Genomic DNA, 20,303 nt, shown 5'->3' with positions numbered 1-20,303 from the left:
ACCATTCCCATTTTATTAAGGTGTATCCATATAAATGGCCCACCCTGTAGTTAGTTTACTTATTCAGGGATCATAAATACACTTTGTATTAATTCAGACAGAGTCAAGTATATAGTTTATAAAAATGAATTTATTCCTTTTCCCTAAACTAATGATTATACTTGACAAGGTATGAAGTGGATTAATGTTATGGATGTGATGCAATGGAAGCTAGATGTTTTAGCAAAAGCTTTCTTAAGTATCTGAGAGAATTTGTGGATTCTGGGTTGTAAAAGAATTTGGCTGTGTGTTTGTTAAACTACAGATTTGTTTATAAAAGCATCCGACACCAGTGTGCAGGCTACAATACCCTTTTGTATGTGTTGTTCCCGGTGGTCTAGAGGAAGGGCGGCCCGAGTGGTGAGTCACCGGACGTCGAGACCACGAGACTCAAAGAAGTAGTAGCGTCCTTTAAGTTCAGCTTCACCAGCCACGAGATGCAACCAGGGCCTGCAGGTTAGATGTCTGAGGTGTGGAGTAGCTCTTAAAAGAGCTGTTATGTCTGTAATCACTCGCAGCGTGGCAGAGAGCCTTTTGACTTGAGGTCAAAGAGAAGATGGTTTCTAAAATACTTTTTCCTCGATTTGGCCGAATCGGGAGTCAGCTGGAAACCGAATTAATCGGGAAGTAATTCCTGTTTTATTAAAATTACATTGTTGATAAATTTGGCAAATCAGAATTTGACGTGTTTGAGGGATTTACCAAAAACATTCATCAGAAATCCTCCTTCGGTCAGATAAAAAAGATTTTGTGAGAATGTTTTATAGATGTTTAAAACACGCAGTGTGCAGTGAATATTAACATTAATAAGTATCTTATAATGTGTATGAGTGTAGATATTAACTTGTTAAATCAAACACATAGTGATCTGTTGTAGATGAGGTCTGAAATGGATCATTGCAGGAACATTATTCAATTTAAAGCCATCATTGCTTAAAGCACAGATCACCCAAACATTTGATTTAACATCTTGTTCATTCAACACATTGGATTATTTCAATTTATAAGTTGTAAAGTCACGTAGGAACTTTGAGGTGGGTGACTTTTATTTAGAGTGAGTTTGCAGCAGTCTGGCTCCTGCATGAAACCTTTGGTGAGAACGTTTTGTCTTCTTGTACGGTAACAAGAACTGGGCAGAACTTTCTGGATTTGGAGGCCAGATAAATGGTGGGTTTATGTCAGCAAATGAAAGGTTACTTTCTGGTCAATTTGTTGGTGAAAATTTGACCACTTGATACGTTACAGTGTCCTGGGTCTCCCTTTAGGTCTCCTCCCATTTGGAGGTGTCCGGAAAACATCACCAGGGAGGCATTGTAATCAGATGCCTGAGCCACCTCAACTGGGTCCTCTCGATGTGGAGGAGCAGCAGATCTACTCCGAGCCTCTTCTGGATGACCAAGCTTCTCACCCTCTGCCTACCTTCTCTAAGGGAGAGCCCAGGCACCCTGCGGAGAAAACTTATTTCAGCCACTTGTATCCATGATCTTGTTCTTTCAGTCACTACCCAAAGCTCGTGATCATAGGTGAGGGTAGGAACGTAGATTGACCAGTAAATCAAGAGCTTTGCCTTCTGGCTCAAGTTCTCTTTTCACCACGACAGACCAGTACAATGCCCGCATCACTGCAGACACAGTACCAATCTGCCTATCGATCTCGCGCTCCAGCTTTCCCTCACTCATGAACAAGACCCCGAGATACTTAAACTGCTCCACTTGGGGCAGGACCTCATCCCTGACTTGGAGGCATTCCACTCTTTTCCAACTTAAGACCATGGTCTTGGCTTTAGACCTGATTGTCATTCCAGCTGCTTCACACTCTGCTGCGAACCGCTCCAGCGAAAGCATGAGATCACTTCCTATTAAGCCAACAGGACCACATAATCTGCAGAAAAGCAGAGACCCGATCCTCAGGCCACCTAACAGATCCCCCAAACACTAGAGGGCCTGGTACACCATACTCCCGGAATATCCCCGTTGAGGGGCGCTGTCGAAGGCTTTCTCCAAATTCACAAAACACATGTAGATTGGTTGAGCAAGCTCCTACACACCCTCCTGTGTGCTTCATGAGAGTAAACAAGGTGTCCACACATGATCCAAAGCTTCTTTCACTGTATTCAGGACATGGTGGGTGTAGAAAAGATGGTAAAAACATTGATAATAGTGACAGATGTAGCAGAAATGTAAAAAAAAAAAAAAAAAGCAAATTTTTTTTTTAAGCTGGGCAGACACGTTACATGTGAAACTTAAAGGGGCATTATGGAAGTTTGACAGCCAAAACATGTATAGAAATAATAAATTTCTTCTTCATCCATTCTCCTGCAATGCCCTGGTCCTGTAGAATGAGCCCTGGCATTTTTACTGTGATTGCCTGTTTTTCTGTAAAATCACAGAAAAAGAGAGCTGCTCGGGTCAAGCAGGCTGCTTCATGCGCGTTCACGCTCACGCATAGGCCCTAGCATTTGCTATCCATAGCTTTAGCAGCAGAGAGTGAGGTAGTGCCACTTTGTCGCTGTTCCTAACGCCTGGTGACAAACCTAGCTACATTTCTGAGGACCCTTAGCTACTTTCTGTAGAACTTTCTTTTAGATATTTCCTGCAAATTAGCAACAAAATAGCCATTTTCGCTCTGAACCGTTCTTTGGTTTGATGTTGTTTCAGGTGTCATCAAGGATATAAAAGTTACAGATGCTATGCATGTTACTGGTGTGTAGCTCACCTTGTAAGATGTCTGACTCTCATGCAGAAGACCTTTGATTCGATTCTGGATGTGAACATAGTTCATTTAGAGTTTCGTTTTTACATTGATGATATATTTTTTTACAGTAAGATGCCCAAATTTTTATTTGAGACTCGCCGAACGAAATTGAATTCACAGATGAAAAAGATGTGGGTTCAACTTTCATTTTGGAACTATTTTTCAAGCAATTGAAGGGAATGATCTGAGCATGCAGGAGGACTGACCCATCATAAACCTTTGTCGGCTGTGCTGAAGAGAACGAAATGAATTTCGTACAACCCCAAATTATTTAATTAATTAGCTGCGTGTTCTCATGTCCTCTGTCCTCCAGGCAACACACACACAAGGGACTGTCTCAGCTGTTATTTTCGTTAAGGAGTGTGCACGTACAGCATGCGCGCCTCGTGCACGAGCCTACTATTGAAGCTGCCGTTACGCTTGTGGCCTCAGGGGGCAATCACGAGCATAAAAATTCAAAAGTCCGTAAAGTCCCTTTAAAGTAAAAGTGCATCACGTAATTGATATGAAAATTCCAGCAATCATAATGAAACAGCATTATTAAAAGAGGAAATCTTTACTTTTGAAATCTACACAAGTGTATGGTTTTGATGAAGCAAAGAGCAAGTTGCAAGATGAAACAAAAACAGGGTTCACCTGACAGCCTTTTCCAACTGTGTTGTTTCTGTGATTTAAGTGTTTTGGCCGAACACCAAAAATGCACTTTGGGTAATTTTTGGTCCAAACTTTTCGGCTGCCACATTTCCAGTGCATCCCTAGTGTTAACAGTCCAGGGGAAGAGGGATTCGGGTTTAACACTACCTGGATAGAGAGGAGCTGGGAAGGGATGATGCAACCATGCCCCATTCAGCTGCCTACAATAGCTTAGCTGAGTTTAGTTGAGCTGAAGGGATGAAAAAGCTGAGACAGGAAAATGCATGCATGAATCAAAGAACCACTTTGGAGATGATTTTCGTGAGGAAATGATAGCTAAGTTTATTTATAAAGCACCTTCCATAACATTTTCTTCAGACCAAAGTGCTGCACACAACTACAAACACGATATGAACAAATATGGCTGTTGTTGTTATTGTTGTTGTTAGCCTCAAGGGCAACATGCTGATTACCACTTGTAAGTCGCTTTGGACAAAAGCATCTGCTAAATACATAAACATAAATACTATGTTGTGGATCATTATTAATTGCCAGCTATTTTCTGATCAGAAAACCTCTTGACTGCCAGCGTTTTTGAGAATTTTAACAGTTTTTTTTAAGTGTCACAGTGCTCTATCACCAAGTAAAGAACAAACTGCCAAAAGGAAGAGTAGACACATCAGGAAGAATCTGTGTTTCTAGCCTATTCCATTCTTTCACAATCCATTGTCGACGTGTGAGCTGCAGAAGCCTTTCCGGTTAGCACCTCGCTTTTTTAATAGCAACGTCCCAAAACTACAAGTCCTCAAAAAATTAGCATATTGTGATCAAGTTCATTATTTTCTGTAATGTATTGATAAATGTAATGTACTGTGCAGTAATGCTGAAAAGAGGGAGCAATGACTTGAAGTGCCTGTATACAGTTAGAATCTTAAATTTAGGTCTGTACTGAAATGGGAGCCAGTATAGAGCCACCAGCATGGGAGTGATGTGTTCCTGGCATCTAGTGTGTGTCAGAGATATTGCAGTTGAGTTTTGGACAAGCTGGATCCTTGCGACCATGCCCTGACATAGACTGGCGTACAAGGCATTGCAGTAGTCCAGTCGAGATAGGCAAAATGCATGGAAAACATTGTTACAACTCCAAAAAGCAGATTTTGCATGATAGTGTTTTTTCAAACATTTTAAGCTGCACAAACATTCAGTACTTTATTTTATATGCATTTATTTTTTTCTGCTGCAGGAAGAAATTGGCTTCAACATGAACATTTTGGACCTTGGAGGTGGATTCAGCAGCTCTGAGACTCCGCTGGAAGTGGTCAGAATGCTTGTTTTGTTTTATACTAATTAGGAACTTGCTGAGTACTAAAGGATTTATTTTTATTTTGAAGTGTGTTTCTGTGTAGAAGTTATAAATAATTACTATCTTAATGTTTTTGATTGCTTACCTGGTAGCCTCATGGGCGTCGCACCCGTGGGGGTTTCAACATCCACACTTTTCTTATTGAGATTGTTCAACACCCACACTTTTCCAGCCGTTTTGCTCACCTCCACACCAGTCTGGTTTCTCACACTCACTCTGTTTGCCTCATCTCCTTCTTCCCCTCCCTCTTCTGTTTCTCCTTGAAACCCGACAGCCGATGTCGGGTTTCAAGGAGAAACAGGAGAGGGAGGGAGGGAAGAGCTCGACTGAATTCATAATTTTTCATCTTGACATTAGCTGTACATTTTTGGGTGAGTCACGGTAATTTTGGACGGGCCTTAATAAGCAGTGACTTAAGTGATGCAGGCAGGTTGCGCTAGAAAATTTTGTTTAAAAAGACATCATAAATGTGTTCCCCCGTCATTTTTATTTCTAAAATATGAAGTAAAAACTCACAATTTAATTTTAATTCATTTTTCATAAATAGGCACCAGAATGCATTACCTGCACTTCTAATATTTACCTCTCAACGTAGGACTCTATCATAAGGGTACATACACACCGGTAGTTTTTACTGTTATTCATGGGGCAAAATCTTCGACATTTTTGGGGAAAAAAAATTCATCTTCCTGTAAAAGCAAAGCATCCAGCCCACCTCTCCAAATGCGTAAAATGTGCATCACAGCCACTAGGCGCGCCACGCGCACCATCAGCTACGTCAGCCCCATCGACATATAAATATTGGACAATGGGTTTCCATAGACTCCAATAACACGTTTTTGAAGATAAATGGGAGGTGGCCACCACCGCCATTTTGACCGTGTCACAGGTTCCGTCAAGCCCAGACAATTCCACAAAAGGGAAGAGAGGTGGAGCTGAGGGTGTGGCTGTAAGGCTGGGATCAACTGACGACACCCGGTCGAACTAGCTACAAGCTAACCTGAAGCTAACCCAAAGCCAGCGCGGAGGTGGGAGCTAAGCTAACAGAGGTAGCAACCTAGCTACAACCGGAGTTAACTGTGCACAACACCAGAGCTTCTGAGTCAGAGATACGCCGGGCTGACCGCTGGGTAAAACCGGGTGGAACACAGAGGTCTCCGAGAGCTCCACAAGCCGGCAGCCGCACAGCAGACAAGCGCCGCTGCGATCTGAGATGCGCAGAGCTGCCGCTGGGGAGAACCGGGTGGAAAGGTTTCCTTCCCAGAGCTCCACAAGCTGGCAGCCCGCACAGCAGACAGAAGCCGCGATCAGACAGAGATGCACCGAGCTGCGGGGAGGGGAGAACGGGTGGAAAACCGAGGTCTCCCGAGAGCTCCACAAGCTGATAGTCGGAACCCAGCTACACCAACATGTTATATTTCAACCCATTTTCTAAGGTGCAGCATTATGTTAAATGCACTGGGTTTGATCCTATTACATTTAAATTTCATGGTTAAACAGTACATGTTAAAATCTAAGCTCAGCTCGGCAGTGACCTAAAATACATAAATATAATTTTACTTACCGAAAAAAATGAAGTAGATCAGTCAAAACCGCCAACAACGAAAAGACGATAGATCCTCCAGCCCTAGTTTGAAGTGTGTAGCGTTATGGATTTATGCTCTTTTATGAAAGAGAAACCATGCTACGTATTAATTCGGAATATTAATTTTAATAAATCAATAACCAAATTTTATATTGTTCAGAAGACTCAAAGGTTGTTTTCATCCATAAACTGCCGATAATATCTGAGTGTCTGTGTTTCAGTTCAATGAGGAAACAAGTTTGAAGGATTAAAAGTTTTAATTCTTCAAATTAAACTAATGATTTTGAAAATTGACAAACAGGAAATAACAATCACATTGGCAACTTTGTGGGACAATCTTTTAACAGTTTATATGCTGTTCTTGCTCAAATAGACCTTCTGGTGAATTTATGAAGATTGAGAATGTTGTGACATGAATGCGTGTGTGAGTCTGATTTTGCTTCAGGAAGAAACAGGTGTCTGAGTGAAGTGATGGTTTGGATAAACTTAGGTCTTATCAGAGAACTGCATCAAACGCTAAAACCGTGCTCTGTCTCACCGAACTCTTGTGGACCCTCTTTCGGATCCGGGCCGTGGAGGATGTTGTGGTTCATCCAGATGACACCGGCGGCTGACAGGAGACGTAGGTGTCGAACGGAACCGGTCCAGAGTTGCCCTCGGTACACGTGGATGGTAGAGCGTTTTATCGATGCGCTTTCTTAAGTTAATTCACTCAGAAATCAAAAGACTCGGTAATGAGTCTTCGTTAGAAGTCGCGATTCAGCTATTCTGCCTGGCTTGGCAGAAACAGCGTGAAAGGGGGGAAGAACGAGCCAACAGGCTCTGCCCCCCCTTTCGGTTTTCAGGTCTGTTCTCTCCCGTTGTCCAACACGAACTGCCACATAATACTGAAAAATTACCAAAAACCTCTCTTCTCAAAGCAAAACATGTGCGTCATCAAATGTGTCTGGAGTTTACTGTGGGCAGATGTGTGTGGGTGTGTGTGAATGTTTGTGTGCTTGAGTGTGAAGGTCAGTACCACACATTCAACATTATCTACTTAAGTGTGGATTCATTAATCCATTATAATTACCCCAAAGCATACTAGTCATTCATTTGATTAAACACATTTATAATGAGCAAAATGATAATGGTTATTTTAACATTAAAATCACGAAAAAGAAGTTTAAACTTTATGTTTTGACTTGGTCTGGGTACAACTCATGTAAACACATCTTCTGGTAGACTGCAGGTGGCAGATGTTATGGTTTCCTCCCAGACTCGCTGGCGTTCAGGTCTTAATCTGTGGGTGAAAGTTCTCAGCGACCCAGCTATGACCCAGCTGCGTCCAACACCACCATTGTGACAGAAAACCCATATTTCCTCACGTTACATTCCCCCCTTTTTGTGACGACATGGAGGTCAAGCAGAGGCCACCTGACGTCACTACCACAATAACGTGATGTACTCGTGAAGGTAGACATCCCAGATGAAGGCAGGAACGATGAAGCGTCACCACAGGTCTCGTGTAGAAGGGAGTCTATCCTGATCAGATGATTAAGGCCAAAACTGTTGCAATCATTGTAAAGTAATCCACTTAGGGAATCTTGAAAGCAGAGCTATTTCAATAGCAGTTAATTTTCATCAGCAATAATGCAAAGGTATTCAAAGGATAAGCAGCTCGTGTGTCACACGGAGCTGGGCAGGTGATGTGTTCCTCAGGCGTAGTCCAGGCGAAGTCCAGTGACGACCTCGACACCGCTCGAACCACGACCGAAGCCCCATGCGACAGGAAACCAGTTGAAGGATGGTGAAGACGACCCCTCTGATGGGATGTAGTCCATACGAGCTCGGAGAAGGAGACAAAGTGAGACAGCCCACACGATAGATAGCATTTGATGCAAAACAAAGAAATCAATCAAAACCTATCTATGGGTGCCTCTGGGAAAATGTGGATGCCTTTTGTGAATTATCTAAAGAAGAAATGTACTGCACCCTGTTCTACGTGTCATGTAAAAACGTGATGCAGAGAAAACACAAATAAAAGAAAGTAAATCCTAACTGATATGTGAGACTCAGCAGGCTGCATTAATTAAAGGCATATATATAAAAGAAATAATCATGAAAATGAAGGGCAAATTGGCTTGTGGCCCTTTAAGGGAAATAGTAACAAAATAAAACCAAATTTGTAATCAAATATAATCATGCTACACAAAGCACTAATAAAAAGATAGAGATGTAAATCAGTTCTAAAAATGTAAATCAGTAGGTTAGTAATCCCTAAAGATGTGAGTTAGTAACAGGACCCTGGCTGGAGGCAGGTATCCTGAAAAAAAAACCAAAGGATATCACATTTGTTAAAAATTCATCCCACAAACGAGAGAATTTGTAACGGTCCACCAGTCAGTGGAAAAGAATCCGGTCAGAATAGAGTCGGTCAGAATAGAGTTTTGAATCTGGTATTGCGGACCCACAGAGACACGAGTTTGGACGTATCTGTGGGAGCAGGCTCATAAGCGATTTGGTTATCAAACTGTTTGTATCTTGTGTTACGAACCCACAGGGAAACTTGTTTGAATTTACCTGAGGGTCCCGTTTGGAACTGGAGCGAAGCTGATGGTTTAGCTGTTAGATCAGAACCTGATTTTACCTGCTCAAAGTTGTGTTGCAGCTTTACGGAGGCGACTTTGTTGTGATCAGAAATAGTAGTGAACTGGAAATGCGAAAATGATGCTCGCAAAGCAGGAGGAGGCTCCCCACCCCCCTTTTGTTTCTCAAACTTATGCCGTGTCTGTGAGACAGGTGAAGCATAACAAAGAACAGTTCTTAAGCTCTTAAAAGCCCTAATACCAAGAAGATGCACATTGTCACCTGAATCGTGCTGAAAGAGTAGGTGTTCAGATGTCCAAAGACCTGGAGGTGTTGGGCTTGGAGGTTCTGAAAAGGAGTGATCCAAGGATGGTTGTGTCACGGGTGTCAAAGCAAACCTAGCTATGTTTAGAATCAGATACAGACATGACAATAGCTTTAGGAACATGGTCTGTCCTGAAAACTGAAGCCAAGAATACTTTATTCCCAAGAATGATGGAGGTTCCCACACTGAATCAGAAAAACCCGGTTTAACCAGAGTATTTACAGACTGACTAGAACTCCGCCCCGTAGAAGGTGCAGCACCTAACTCCGGGTCGGAGGTCAATGTTGTCAGCCGAATTGGTGGAAGGTCAGTGTCGATTTCTGCAATGACCCGCCCGCTCGGAGGAGGCGTTCCCCCGAACCGGTTGATGTCCGCAACGGAAAACTCAGAGCCACTCAGCACCCCCCCTTTGTCAGGAGGGGCCCCGAGCATAGCATCACTGCACGCACCTACACCTCCCGGGCCGGGTTGCCTTCCCGAGCCCGTGAGAGAGGTGTGCGCAGCAACCACCGAGCCACCTTTAATATCGCCACTGACCACAGGACTGCTGGAAACCGCAGGGTTTTCTGTGTCGTCGTGGTCACCTGTAAGAGAAATCACAGGAAAGAGAGCACAGAGGCCCGAAACTAAGTCACACCCCTGTGAAAGGAGAAAAGAATTGGCCACCGTGTTAGCAGAGGTCACAAACTGAAAAGTGACAAGGTCATTCACATAAAGGTCAAGATGTCCGGGCACAAACCCCTTAAATGGCATGGTAGCTCCGTCCAGAGACCACAAGTGTTTCACGGCGGCTGACGTTTCCATCACGCCCCGATAAAGAAGCTGGTTTGTGCATGAGGCGGACTGACGAGTAAAGCAGACCTCTGACTGAAGCGGTGGGTCACAGCCTGAAGATTTCACACCCATGCTGGAGAGATGTTCAGCCTTTAACATGGATGACAGAGGAGAAGCATTAGGAAACAAAGGGTTAAGCACAACCTGTTTGTCAGAGAGGTTAACCATAGGCTCAAGAGATTTATTCAGCTTAAACGCAGCAGAGAAAGTGTTGTTTTTTTTAAACCTTGATGTTGATGGTGGGTTTTTGACCCCCTGGAAGAAATAAAAGTAAAGAAAAAGCGTTATGACTGTAAACAGCATGTTGCATGAATTCACGTCGTGAATTGCAGACCAGAACCACCTCTGACCCAGTGCAGCTGGCACCGAACCGCAGCCACTAGTCCCCACTGCTCCCGACCGGCGGCACCCGCCTAAAACGGGCCCGTTCGGGCGGGCGGAGGGACCAGCGATGCTCGGCCGGTGAACAGTCTCCTGCGTCTTGGCATGTTCTGGAAGCAGAACGTCAGAGAACCCTACACCAGGTGTAACAGTGCAAGAAAGATTTTGTCGTGTCTCGTCCATCTCCCATTAAGTTCAGAGCAACTCGCGTTTTTACCTTCTGAGCCGACGTAAAACTCCGGGCAGATTCCTTAATATGTCTCACACAAACAAGGACTGTCCGTAGCCTACTTAACTTTATGACACAGGGTAAAACAAGGAATTGTTGATAGAGAAATGAATACACACCACTTCACAAGATGGAAGAAAAAGGCATGGATCCGAGCGATGGAGGCTGTGAAAGCCGACCCGATCACCGGTCCAAAATAAAAATAATAAAAAAAATAAATAAATAAACCCTACGCTGCCGAGATGCTATCAGACGGACAAACGTAGCAAAATGTAGATTCTACACACCGTAGCGATTTACAAGAACCACCGCCAATGCGGGTTTTGTGAGGACACAGACTAACTGTGTCAGAAATGGTATGACAATCTAACGGGACGCGTTCCCTTTTTGTCTAACTGTGGTGCTAGCTTAGCTCTCCGGCCAGGTCTAGCATTCTTTGTCTGTAGCGACCAGACTTAAATTTTCCCGATTAACAAGTAGGCATCTCGCCCCGCTTGTAATACGGACTTCAAAAAGCGTACGCAATCTGAATGCAGTAACGCGTGACGGCCATAACCCGGCTTACGACGTTTACCGTGCAATCAAGCAACAGTAGGTGCCTACGGGCATTCCGTTCAGATTCCGTTTCTATAAGTCGCCCATGCAATGGAGATATTTTCCACAATAACTCGCCCACAGTGTCAACACACTGAGACGAAAGGTGTCCGAGAATGTAGTCTCGGTTCGGAGGTTCGGAGAATTTAGTGTTAATTTTAGGAACTGAGGATAAGCTGCTCACGGTAGCTCACCCAGCAATGGTCAGAGCGGAAACGTAGCTTTCCGACCTGAGGGTAGATTAGAGACGCGGCGGCGCGTCAAAATGGACAGAATTTAGTCAAAAGCACAACTCACACGTTCGCTCCGAAGGCGAAGATGGGATAAATCAAAGTTAGGTCTGTAATTTGCGGTCAATTTGAGATCGGAGATCTTCCCCGTCAAGTTATCACCCGGACGTCTCCCGAAAGAGTGACTTCAGCGGAACAATTTCCGGTTTTTCAAAATAAGACATCAAAGTGAAACACAGAGAAAAGCGTTGTTTGTAGCTTTTAGATGTAAGAAATCAGACATATCGCAGATATAGAAGACTGGATACGCTCGCCATTAAATGTAGCGTTATGGATTTATGCTCTTTTATGAAAGAGAAACCATGCTACGTATTAATTCGGAATATTAATTTTAATAAATCAATAACCAAATTTTATATTGTTCAGAAGACTCAAAGGTTGTTTTCATCCATAAACTGCCGATAATATCTGAGTGTCTGTGTTTCAGTTCAATGAGGAAACAAGTTTGAAGGATTAAAAGTTTTAATTCTTCAAATTAAACTAATGATTTTGAAAATTGACAAACAGGAAATAACAATCACATTGGCAACTTTGTGGGACAATCTTTTAACAGTTTATATGCTGTTCTTGCTCAAATAGAACTTCTGGTGAATTTATGAAGATTGAGAATGTTGTGACATGAATGCGTGTGTGAGTCTGATTTTGCTTCAGGAAGAAACAGGTGTCTGAGTGAAGTGATGGTTTGGATAAACTTAGGTCTTATCAGAGAACTGCATCAAACGCTAAAACCGTGCTCTGTCTCACCGAACTCTTGTGGACCCTCTTTCGGATCCGGGCCGTGGAGGATGTTGTGGTTCATCCAGATGACACCGGCGGCTGACAGGAGACGTAGGTGTCGAACGGAACCGGTCCAGAGTTGCCCTCGGTACACGTGGATGGTAGAGCGTTTTATCGATGCGCTTTCTTAAGTTAATTCACTCAGAAATCAAAAGACTCGGTAATGAGTCTTCGTTAGAAGTCGCGATTCAGCTATTCTGCCTGGCTTGGCAGAAACAGCGTGAAAGGGGGGAAGAACGAGCCAACAGGCTCTGCCCCCCCTTTCGGTTTTTAGGTCTGTTCTCTCCCGTTGTCCAACACGAACTGCCACATAATACTGAAAACTTACCAAAAACCTCTCTTCTCAAAGCAAAACATGTGCGTCATCAAATGTGTCTGGAGTTTACTGTGGGCAGATGTGTGTGGGTGTGTGTGAATGTTTGTGTGCTTGAGTGTGAAGGTCAGTACCACACATTCAACATTATCTACTTAAGTGTGGATTCATTAATCCATTATAATTACCCCAAAGCATACTAGTCATTCATTTGATTAAACACATTTATAATGAGCAAAATGATAATGGTTATTTTAACATTAAAATCACGAAAAAGAAGTTTAAACTTTATGTTTTGACTTGGTCTAGGTACAACTCATGTAAACACATCTTCTGGTAGACTGCAGGTGGCAGATGCTATGGTTTCCTCCCAGACTCGCTGGCGTTCAGGTCTTAATCTGTGGGTGAAAGTTCTCAGCGACCCAGCTATGACCCAGCTGCGTCCAACACCACCATTGTGACAGAAAACCCATATTTCCTCACGTTACAAGTGTGATCCGCTTTGTGCCATTCTAAAGAAGAGATGAAAGCTTATCAGACAACTTTTAATTTACTTTGCAACCTGTTAATTAAAATGCTACACAGTCAAATAGAAGTAGGCACGTAAATCCAAAAATAAATTGTACACAAAAATGACTTGTGTTCACAAATGCATCCAGCTAAAATAGTCTTTTTTTCCTACACAAGGCTCTTGTTCACAGTCAGGTAAGTCAGCATTTCGAAATGTTCTGGAGAAAGATTTGCTCTCTTGTGAGAGCAGATGTTCCCAGCTGCAGAGAAGTTCCGATGGTGTGGAAGTGGCAGGGATGCACAGAAAAGATTTAGCCAGCCTAGTGTGGCTAAATCTTTTTTGGGCAAGTGTGGGGAAATGATCCTCATTTTCACTCCACCATCTTCACTCAGGAAATGCCGTGACATACCTAGGTATGCCTCTGTTGGTCAGGGAGCAGTTGACAGCTCCGAGGGTCTGCTTTACCTTAACTCATTAACTGCCAGCCGTTTTCTGCTCGGTTTACAAGTAGCTGCCGGCTTTGCAGCAGACACTTACTCAAGAAAAGAGGATTTGTGTATTTTAATGTTAGGTTTATATTTATTTATGTGCAGTTCTGTTTTTTATTCAAAATTTTAGATTTTTATTTTACTTATTTCTTCTTTCACCCGCATTGCACTACTGGCATCTGTCTACCTATGCATCTTATTCCTTTTCTGATTTGTTTATGCTTCCATAGCATATTATTTTTGGGAACTATAAGTATTTCCATTTGGATAAACTTCTCTGCTAGTAACAACTAAGTTTATTCTCCAATCAAAATCAAACAATTCTTCCCTGGAAAATTAGAATATAGTTGTTAAAAACTTCTTCTAGCAATAACCTGAAATGAATTTCACCAAATAGCATGCCAAACTTCAGCTTACCTGTCGAGCAAGAGGTGTCTGTGGGGAGCCCAACCTTCACTTTCAGCGCATGCCATCATTGAAAAGACTTCTAAAAGCCTTTGGTCTTGCATTATTTGGTTCTTTTTTTAACACAGGAAAAGGTTGTTTTACCTTTTTCACTGACAATTTCGACCACTCCTGCGGACTTCTTCAAAGCTAACCGCTGTTAACATCTGTTTATCCGCAGGCAACAAAGAACGATGTTGTCCTCTGCTGCCTGCGCTCTCCTCTCCGAAGTCCCATTCTTGATCCAATGTGTAGACCCCATTATCTCTGTTCATGGTTGTGTGTCCATTTCTCCTTATTTCTGTGGCTTCCTTAGTCCATCATATTTTTGTTGCTCTGTATTTATGATCCTTGTTCTGTCCGAGTCCATTATATGATTCTCTTTTGTGTAGTGGTCTGTTACGGCTGATTTCTTTATTGTACTTTCTGCTTCTTGTTTCGCTGCTCTTGTGTGCCTTTGACTTGTTTCTTTCTCACCCTCTTTTCTATGTTCTATTGAGGAAGCTATTCAGTGTTTAAACTCTGTTCCTGAGGATTGATATGGAACTCTTGCTCCGAGTGCTGACCTGAGTAAACCTTTCCTGCCTTTTTCAGATCAACAATGCCATTATGATGATGGTGGATGTGTATTTCCCATCTTCCACTGGAGTTTCTATCATCGCTGAGCCTGGAGGCTTCTTTGTATCTTCTGCTTTCACCCTTGCTGTTAATGTTGTCTCTAAGGAGGTGGTGGCCCGGGACCTGCAGGGCCCGGAACACGGTCAGTAGCTTGAATCTTTGAGATCATATTAAGCAATATATTTCGATTTCTTCAGAAGTTTCAAAACTGATTATTGCCGCTCCAGACTTTTTGCAATCATTTAACCCTCAGGCGTCACCAGGGCCATTTTTGTCCATTTGAAGGTTATTTTGCTTTTCTTTTGGACGCCACTTCACCCTTGTTTGTGCATATGGTATAAAATGTTGTTGCAAAACCTCTCTCTGGACAAATTTCGAAATTCTATTTGGAATTTTGAAAATAGACTAAGGGAGCACTATGGAAAAAAAACACTATACACTTGTGACCTTAAAGGACAACAATGTCCACTTGTAAACACACACCTGCTTCCTGTTTCCCTAATTGCTCCTCCCTGTCTATATAAGCCCTGTCTTGTCTCTGTGTTGTGTCGGTCCCAATGTTTGCTGTCAGTGTGTTTGTATTCTGTCAGTCTTGTCTTGTCTCCAGTGTTTCTTTGATCTCAGCCTTATCCAGCCTCCTGTGTTTTTGGCCTCTAGTTTTTGAACTGCCTTTTGGATTTGCAGGCTCCCAGCCTTTTGGATTTATTTTAGTTTTTGGCTCCTCCAATAAAAGGATTTTTCTTTATCTACTCCTGCCTCGTGTCTTCCTGGGTATCTGCATTTTGGGTCCAAACTTTCCCTCCAAACCGTGACAGAATGGACCGACCAACCAGGACCCAGCGGATTGCCCGGATGTATGATTTTTATGGTGACCTGGACTCCTGTCGGACTTTTGTCTTGGACTTGGTGGGGTGTTGTGGCCCGAACATGTTGGACACCAAACAGATTATTAAGACGGTGCCCCATCTAAGGGGAAGAGCCCTGCAATGGGCCAGCCGTTACCTCAAGCAATATCCCTTAGAGGAGTTGGGTTTTTGGGATTTCGCAGACGATCTGCGGGACGCTTGCAGCAGCCCACAAGCTCCCTCCTTTGCAGTGGATCACAAGCTGTCAGCAAGCGCCATTGTAAGAGCCGTCCTCTCAGCATCTTCCAAGCGCCACACCTCCCCGCCTCTGACCATCAGAACCGGCTTTGTCTCCTTCTCCCCTGAACCAGTTGGCGCCGTCTCAGCACCTCTGATGGGCCAAATCACCACACCCTCACCTGATCCCGACAACGCTGCCTCTTCATCCCTGGTGGGTTGTTATTCCTCCTCATCTTTTGTTTCTGCCGTCTCCACACCTCCGTTGACCCAGGACCCCCCACGTCGACGACGCCGCAGCCGCCGTCAGAGGTCTTCTGGGGTCAGCGCATCGCTTCATGCTCCAGCGGTGGTCCCGAAGGTCGCATTGCATCCTGCTCCAGCGGTGGTCCCGAAGGTCGCATTGCATCCTGCTCCATCGGTGGTCCCGAAGGTCGCATCGCATCCGGCTCCAGCGGTGGTCCCGAAGGTCGCATTGTATCCTGCTCCAGCGGTGGTCCCGAAGGTCGCATCGCATCCGGCTCCGGCGGTGGTCCCGAAGGTCGCATCGCGTCCTGCTCCGGCGGTGGTCCCGAGGGTCGCATCGCGTCCTGCTCCGGCGGTGGTCCTGAGGGTCGCATCGCATCCTGCTTTGGCGGTGGTCCCGAGGGTCGCATTGCATCCTGCTTCGGCGGTGGTCCCGAGGGTCGCATCGCATCCTGTTCCGGCGGTGGTCCCGAGGGTCGCATCGCATCCTGCTTCGGCGGTGGTCCCGAGGGACGCATCGCATCCTGTCTCGGCGGTGGTCCCGGAGGACGCATCGCATCCTGCCTCAGCGGTGGAGGACCCTCAGGCTCCGGTCCAGCCCGTCCACGAGGCTCCGTTCCAAGGGTCGACGGCTCCGGTCCAAGGGTCAAAGCCTCCTAGCTCTGAAACAGATGTTCCCGTCTCCAGCTCTGAAGCAGACGTTCCCGTCTCCGGCTCTGAAGCAGACGTTCCCGTCTCCGGCTCTGAAGCAGACGTTCCCGTCTCCGACTCTGAAGCAGACGTTCCCGTCTCCGACTCTGAAGCAGACGTTCCCGTCTCCGACTCTGAAGCAGACGTTCCCGTCTCCGGCTCTGAAGCAGACGTCCCCGTCTCCGGCTCTGAAGCAGATGTTCCCGTCCCCGGCTCTGAAGCAGACGTTCCCAGCTCTGAAGTGGAAGCCTCCCCGTTTCCTGTCTCAAGTCCCCCAGTCCCAAGTGTTCCTGTCTCAAGTCCCCCAGTCCCAAGTGTTCCTGTCTCAAGTCCCCCAGTCCCATGTGTTCCTGTCTCAAGTCCCCCAGTCCCAAGTGATCCTGTCTCAAGTCCCCCAGTCACAAGTGTTCCTGTCTCAAGTCCCCCAGTCCCAAGTGATCCTGTCTCAAGTCCCCCAGTCCCAAGTGATCCTGTCTCAAGTCCCCCAGTCACAAGTGTTCCTGTCTCAAGTCCCCCAGTCCCAAGTGATCCTGTCTCAAGTCCCCCAGTCCCAAGTGATCCTGTCTCAAGTCCCCCAGTCACAAGTGTTCCTGTCTCAAGTCCCCCAGTCACAAGTGTTCCTGTCTCAAGTCCCCCAGTCACAAATGTTCCTGTCTCAAGTCCCCCAGTCACAAGTGTTCCTGTCTCAAGTCCCCCAGTCACAAGTGGTCCTGTCTCAAGCCTCCCAGTCACAAGTGGTCCTGTCTCAAGCCTTCCAGTCTCAAGCGTTCCTGTCTCAAGCCTCCCAGTCTCAAGCGTTCCTGTCTCAAGCCTTCCAGTCTCAAGCGTTCCTGTCTCAAGCCTCCCAGTCTCAAGCGTTCCTGTCTCAAGCCTCCCAGTCTCAAGCGTTCCTATCTCAAGCCTCCCAGTCTCAAGCCTCCCAGTCTCAAGCGTGTCTCCCGGTCTCAAGTGTTCCAGTCTCAGTCCCCGTCTCCAGAGTCCCAGCCCCTGTCTCCAGAGATCTTTCCTCGTCCTCCTCCTCCAAAAGCCTCTATCCCCAGGGTTTCCTGGTCCCGCCTCCTGGTCCCCCTTCGCCGACCCCCTAGACTTCTCTGGTCCCGGCTCCTGGTTCCCTGTCGCCGGCCTCCCGGGGTCTCCTGTTCCCCCCCTCGCCCGCCCTTTTTGGTTTGTGTTTTGTTGGTTCCCTCCTCTCCCTCCCTCTGGTTTTTTCGTGTCCTGTGTTGTCTTGTCTTGTGCTTGTTGTTGTTTGTTCTTGTTTGGGCGTCTGGTATCCGCCCCTTGGGGGGGGGGGGGGGGTACTGTCATGTTCTGTGTCCCTTTGTTCTCCAGCTCCTCCAGTTCCCACTCCAGTTTCTCCTTTTGTGTTCTCTTGGTGCCCTCATGTCTCCTTTGTCTGCATCTCTGTTGTGTGTCAAGTTGTAGCTCCAGCCTCTTGTTCCCCAGTTCATTGTATGTGTGTGTCAGTATGTGTATGTGTTTGTGTGAGTCCTTCCCTTAGTCTTTAGGTTTAGTTTTGTGTTTAATATAGTTTTAGTTTTATCTGCCCTCCACTGGTTCTCTTCCCCATCCAGATAATTGGTGTCACCTGCCTTCCCTCCAGCCTCACTCCACACACCTGCTTCCTGTTTCCCTAATTGCTCCTCCCTGTCTATATAAGCCCTGTCTTGTCTCTGCGTTGTGTCGGTCCATTGTTTGCTGTCAGTGTGTTTGTATTCTGTCTGTCTTGTCTTGTCTCCAGTGTTTCTTTGATCTCAGCCTTATCCAGCCTCCTGTTTTTTTGGCCTCTTGTTTTTGAACTGCCTTTTGGATTTGCAGGCTCCCAGCCTTTTGGATTTATTTTAGTTTTTGGCTCCTCCAATAAAAGGATTTTTCTTTATCTACTCCTGCCTCGTGTCATCCTGGGTATCTGCATTTTGGGTCCGAACTTTCCCTCCAAACCATGACACCCACCCCCTTCCCCCCTCTCTCCCCACCTTTTGTCTTTCCCTTTCTCTTTCACCTCTGTCTCCGTGTGTGGTCGGAATTACAAGCATTCAAAAACAATAACAATAAAGTTTTAAGTATCAGGCGTGACATTAAAAGCAGACGCTTTGATGCTCCACCTGAGAATAAATCTGTAAGGCTTGTTACCAGCATTCAGACATCAATTCTGTTTGCTTCACAGCCAGACAGGACACGGTAAAAAAAAAAGTTAATTAGGTGATTCAGATGATTAGGTTAATAGTTCGTTTAGAGAACTTTTTCATGATATGCTGATTTTTTGAGATGGGAATTTAGGGTTTTGATGAGCTGTATGCCAAAATCATCAATATTAGAAACAATATAAGGCTTGAACTACTTCAGTTGTGTGTAATGAATCTAATATATATGAAAGTCTAATGTTTATCAGTACATTACAGAGAATAATGAACTATCACAATTTGCAAATTTTTGAGAAGGACCAGTGGATTATTTTATTGTTTACATCAGATAGTAAAATGAAAAATTTTCCACCACTAACAGATGGGTTGTCCCCCAATGAGGAGCCAGAATTCCAATACCACATGAGTGAGGGGGTGTATGGATCCTTTTCTAGCAAACTCTCTGAAGCACAGATTCTAACTCCATCCATGTACAAGGTGAGTCTCAAACATTTGCTCTTCTTTTGAAGAGATAGCCACTATTCAACTTGTCTTTTCCTTTATATTAATCATAAATTTGACGTTGTCTTGCCGTGATTCAATGGTGATCTTTCAGAAGACGTCCCTGGATGCTCCAGTGTTCAGCAGCAGCCTCTGGGGTCCCTCTGGAGATGCGCTGGACCAGGTGGTGGAGCACTGTCTCTTACCTGAGCTTGATGTAGGAGACTGGCTAGTGTTCACACAAGCTGGGGCCTATGGTCTGGGTCAGCTGCTCCTCCCCTCCACTGATTCAACACCACCTCCTGTCTATTATGTCATTTCTTCTAGAGACTGGCAAGTTTTTCTCACTTTTATGTAATTTTTTTTATTTTGTTCCTCTCTTTTTGCTGACTTGTGTTTTTCCTCTTTCAGGTTTGACATGCAGGACACTGGTGTCACTCAAGCAGCTACACTCAAGAACTTCTCAGTGGTCCCTTATTTTCTCAGCTCCTGCCAGACAGAGGCTGAGCTGTCTGTTCCTGCTTAGCATCTACCTGACCTACAAGTCTTCAGCTTCCAATGCTGCTACCATCACACGATGTATACTTCACTAACGGGACCAGCCTGAACAGACCTCAGTATATAATGTATGATTACACCTAGAAAAGCACAGAACATGTTGGTTAGTATTCAATAAAACAGATGAATCCAAATGATATTCATGCATTATTCTTTGTGATTCAGTATAGTAAGTAAGTAAGTAAATATTATTTATATAACACGAATCACAGACATAGAATCACAAAGTGCTTCACATAGATCAAAACAAAACAATGATCTCAAAAATGAAATAGATTACTGCGCATTTGGAGATTTTCGTCGTTTAACAACCAGACGACATCCTTTTCAAAATAAGAGCACCTGCTGACGCGCCGCCGA

General features: G+C 44.8%; 1 protein-coding gene across 3 annotated transcripts in view; it reads left to right on the top strand.

The window, feature by feature from the left end:
• Window positions 1–20,082, top strand: part of LOC107378855 (antizyme inhibitor 1) — a 43,380-nt gene extending 23,298 nt beyond the window's left edge. For 2 of the 3 annotated variants that reach the window (XM_015949304.3, XM_015949303.3), the window contains exons 8-12: window positions 4,670–4,744; window positions 14,723–14,888; window positions 19,267–19,382; window positions 19,501–19,718; window positions 19,797–20,082. In XM_015949304.3, the coding sequence (XP_015804790.3) occupies window positions 4,670–4,744; window positions 14,723–14,888; window positions 19,267–19,382; window positions 19,501–19,718; window positions 19,797–19,911 (690 nt within the window). In that variant the 3' untranslated portion in view covers window positions 19,912–20,082. The remainder of the gene's footprint in view (window positions 1–4,669; window positions 4,745–14,722; window positions 14,889–19,266; window positions 19,383–19,500; window positions 19,719–19,796) is intronic. The other variant, XM_054740515.2, reaches the window with a different exon arrangement.
• Window positions 20,083–20,303: the final 221 nt, after the last annotated feature.

The sequence above is a fragment of the Nothobranchius furzeri genome, chromosome 5 (assembly GCF_043380555.1).
Source record: "Nothobranchius furzeri strain GRZ-AD chromosome 5, NfurGRZ-RIMD1, whole genome shotgun sequence".
NCBI lineage: Eukaryota > Metazoa > Chordata > Actinopteri > Cyprinodontiformes > Nothobranchiidae > Nothobranchius > Nothobranchius furzeri.
Note: the sequence above shows the minus strand (reverse complement) of the source record. Positions and strands in the feature narration are given on the sequence as shown.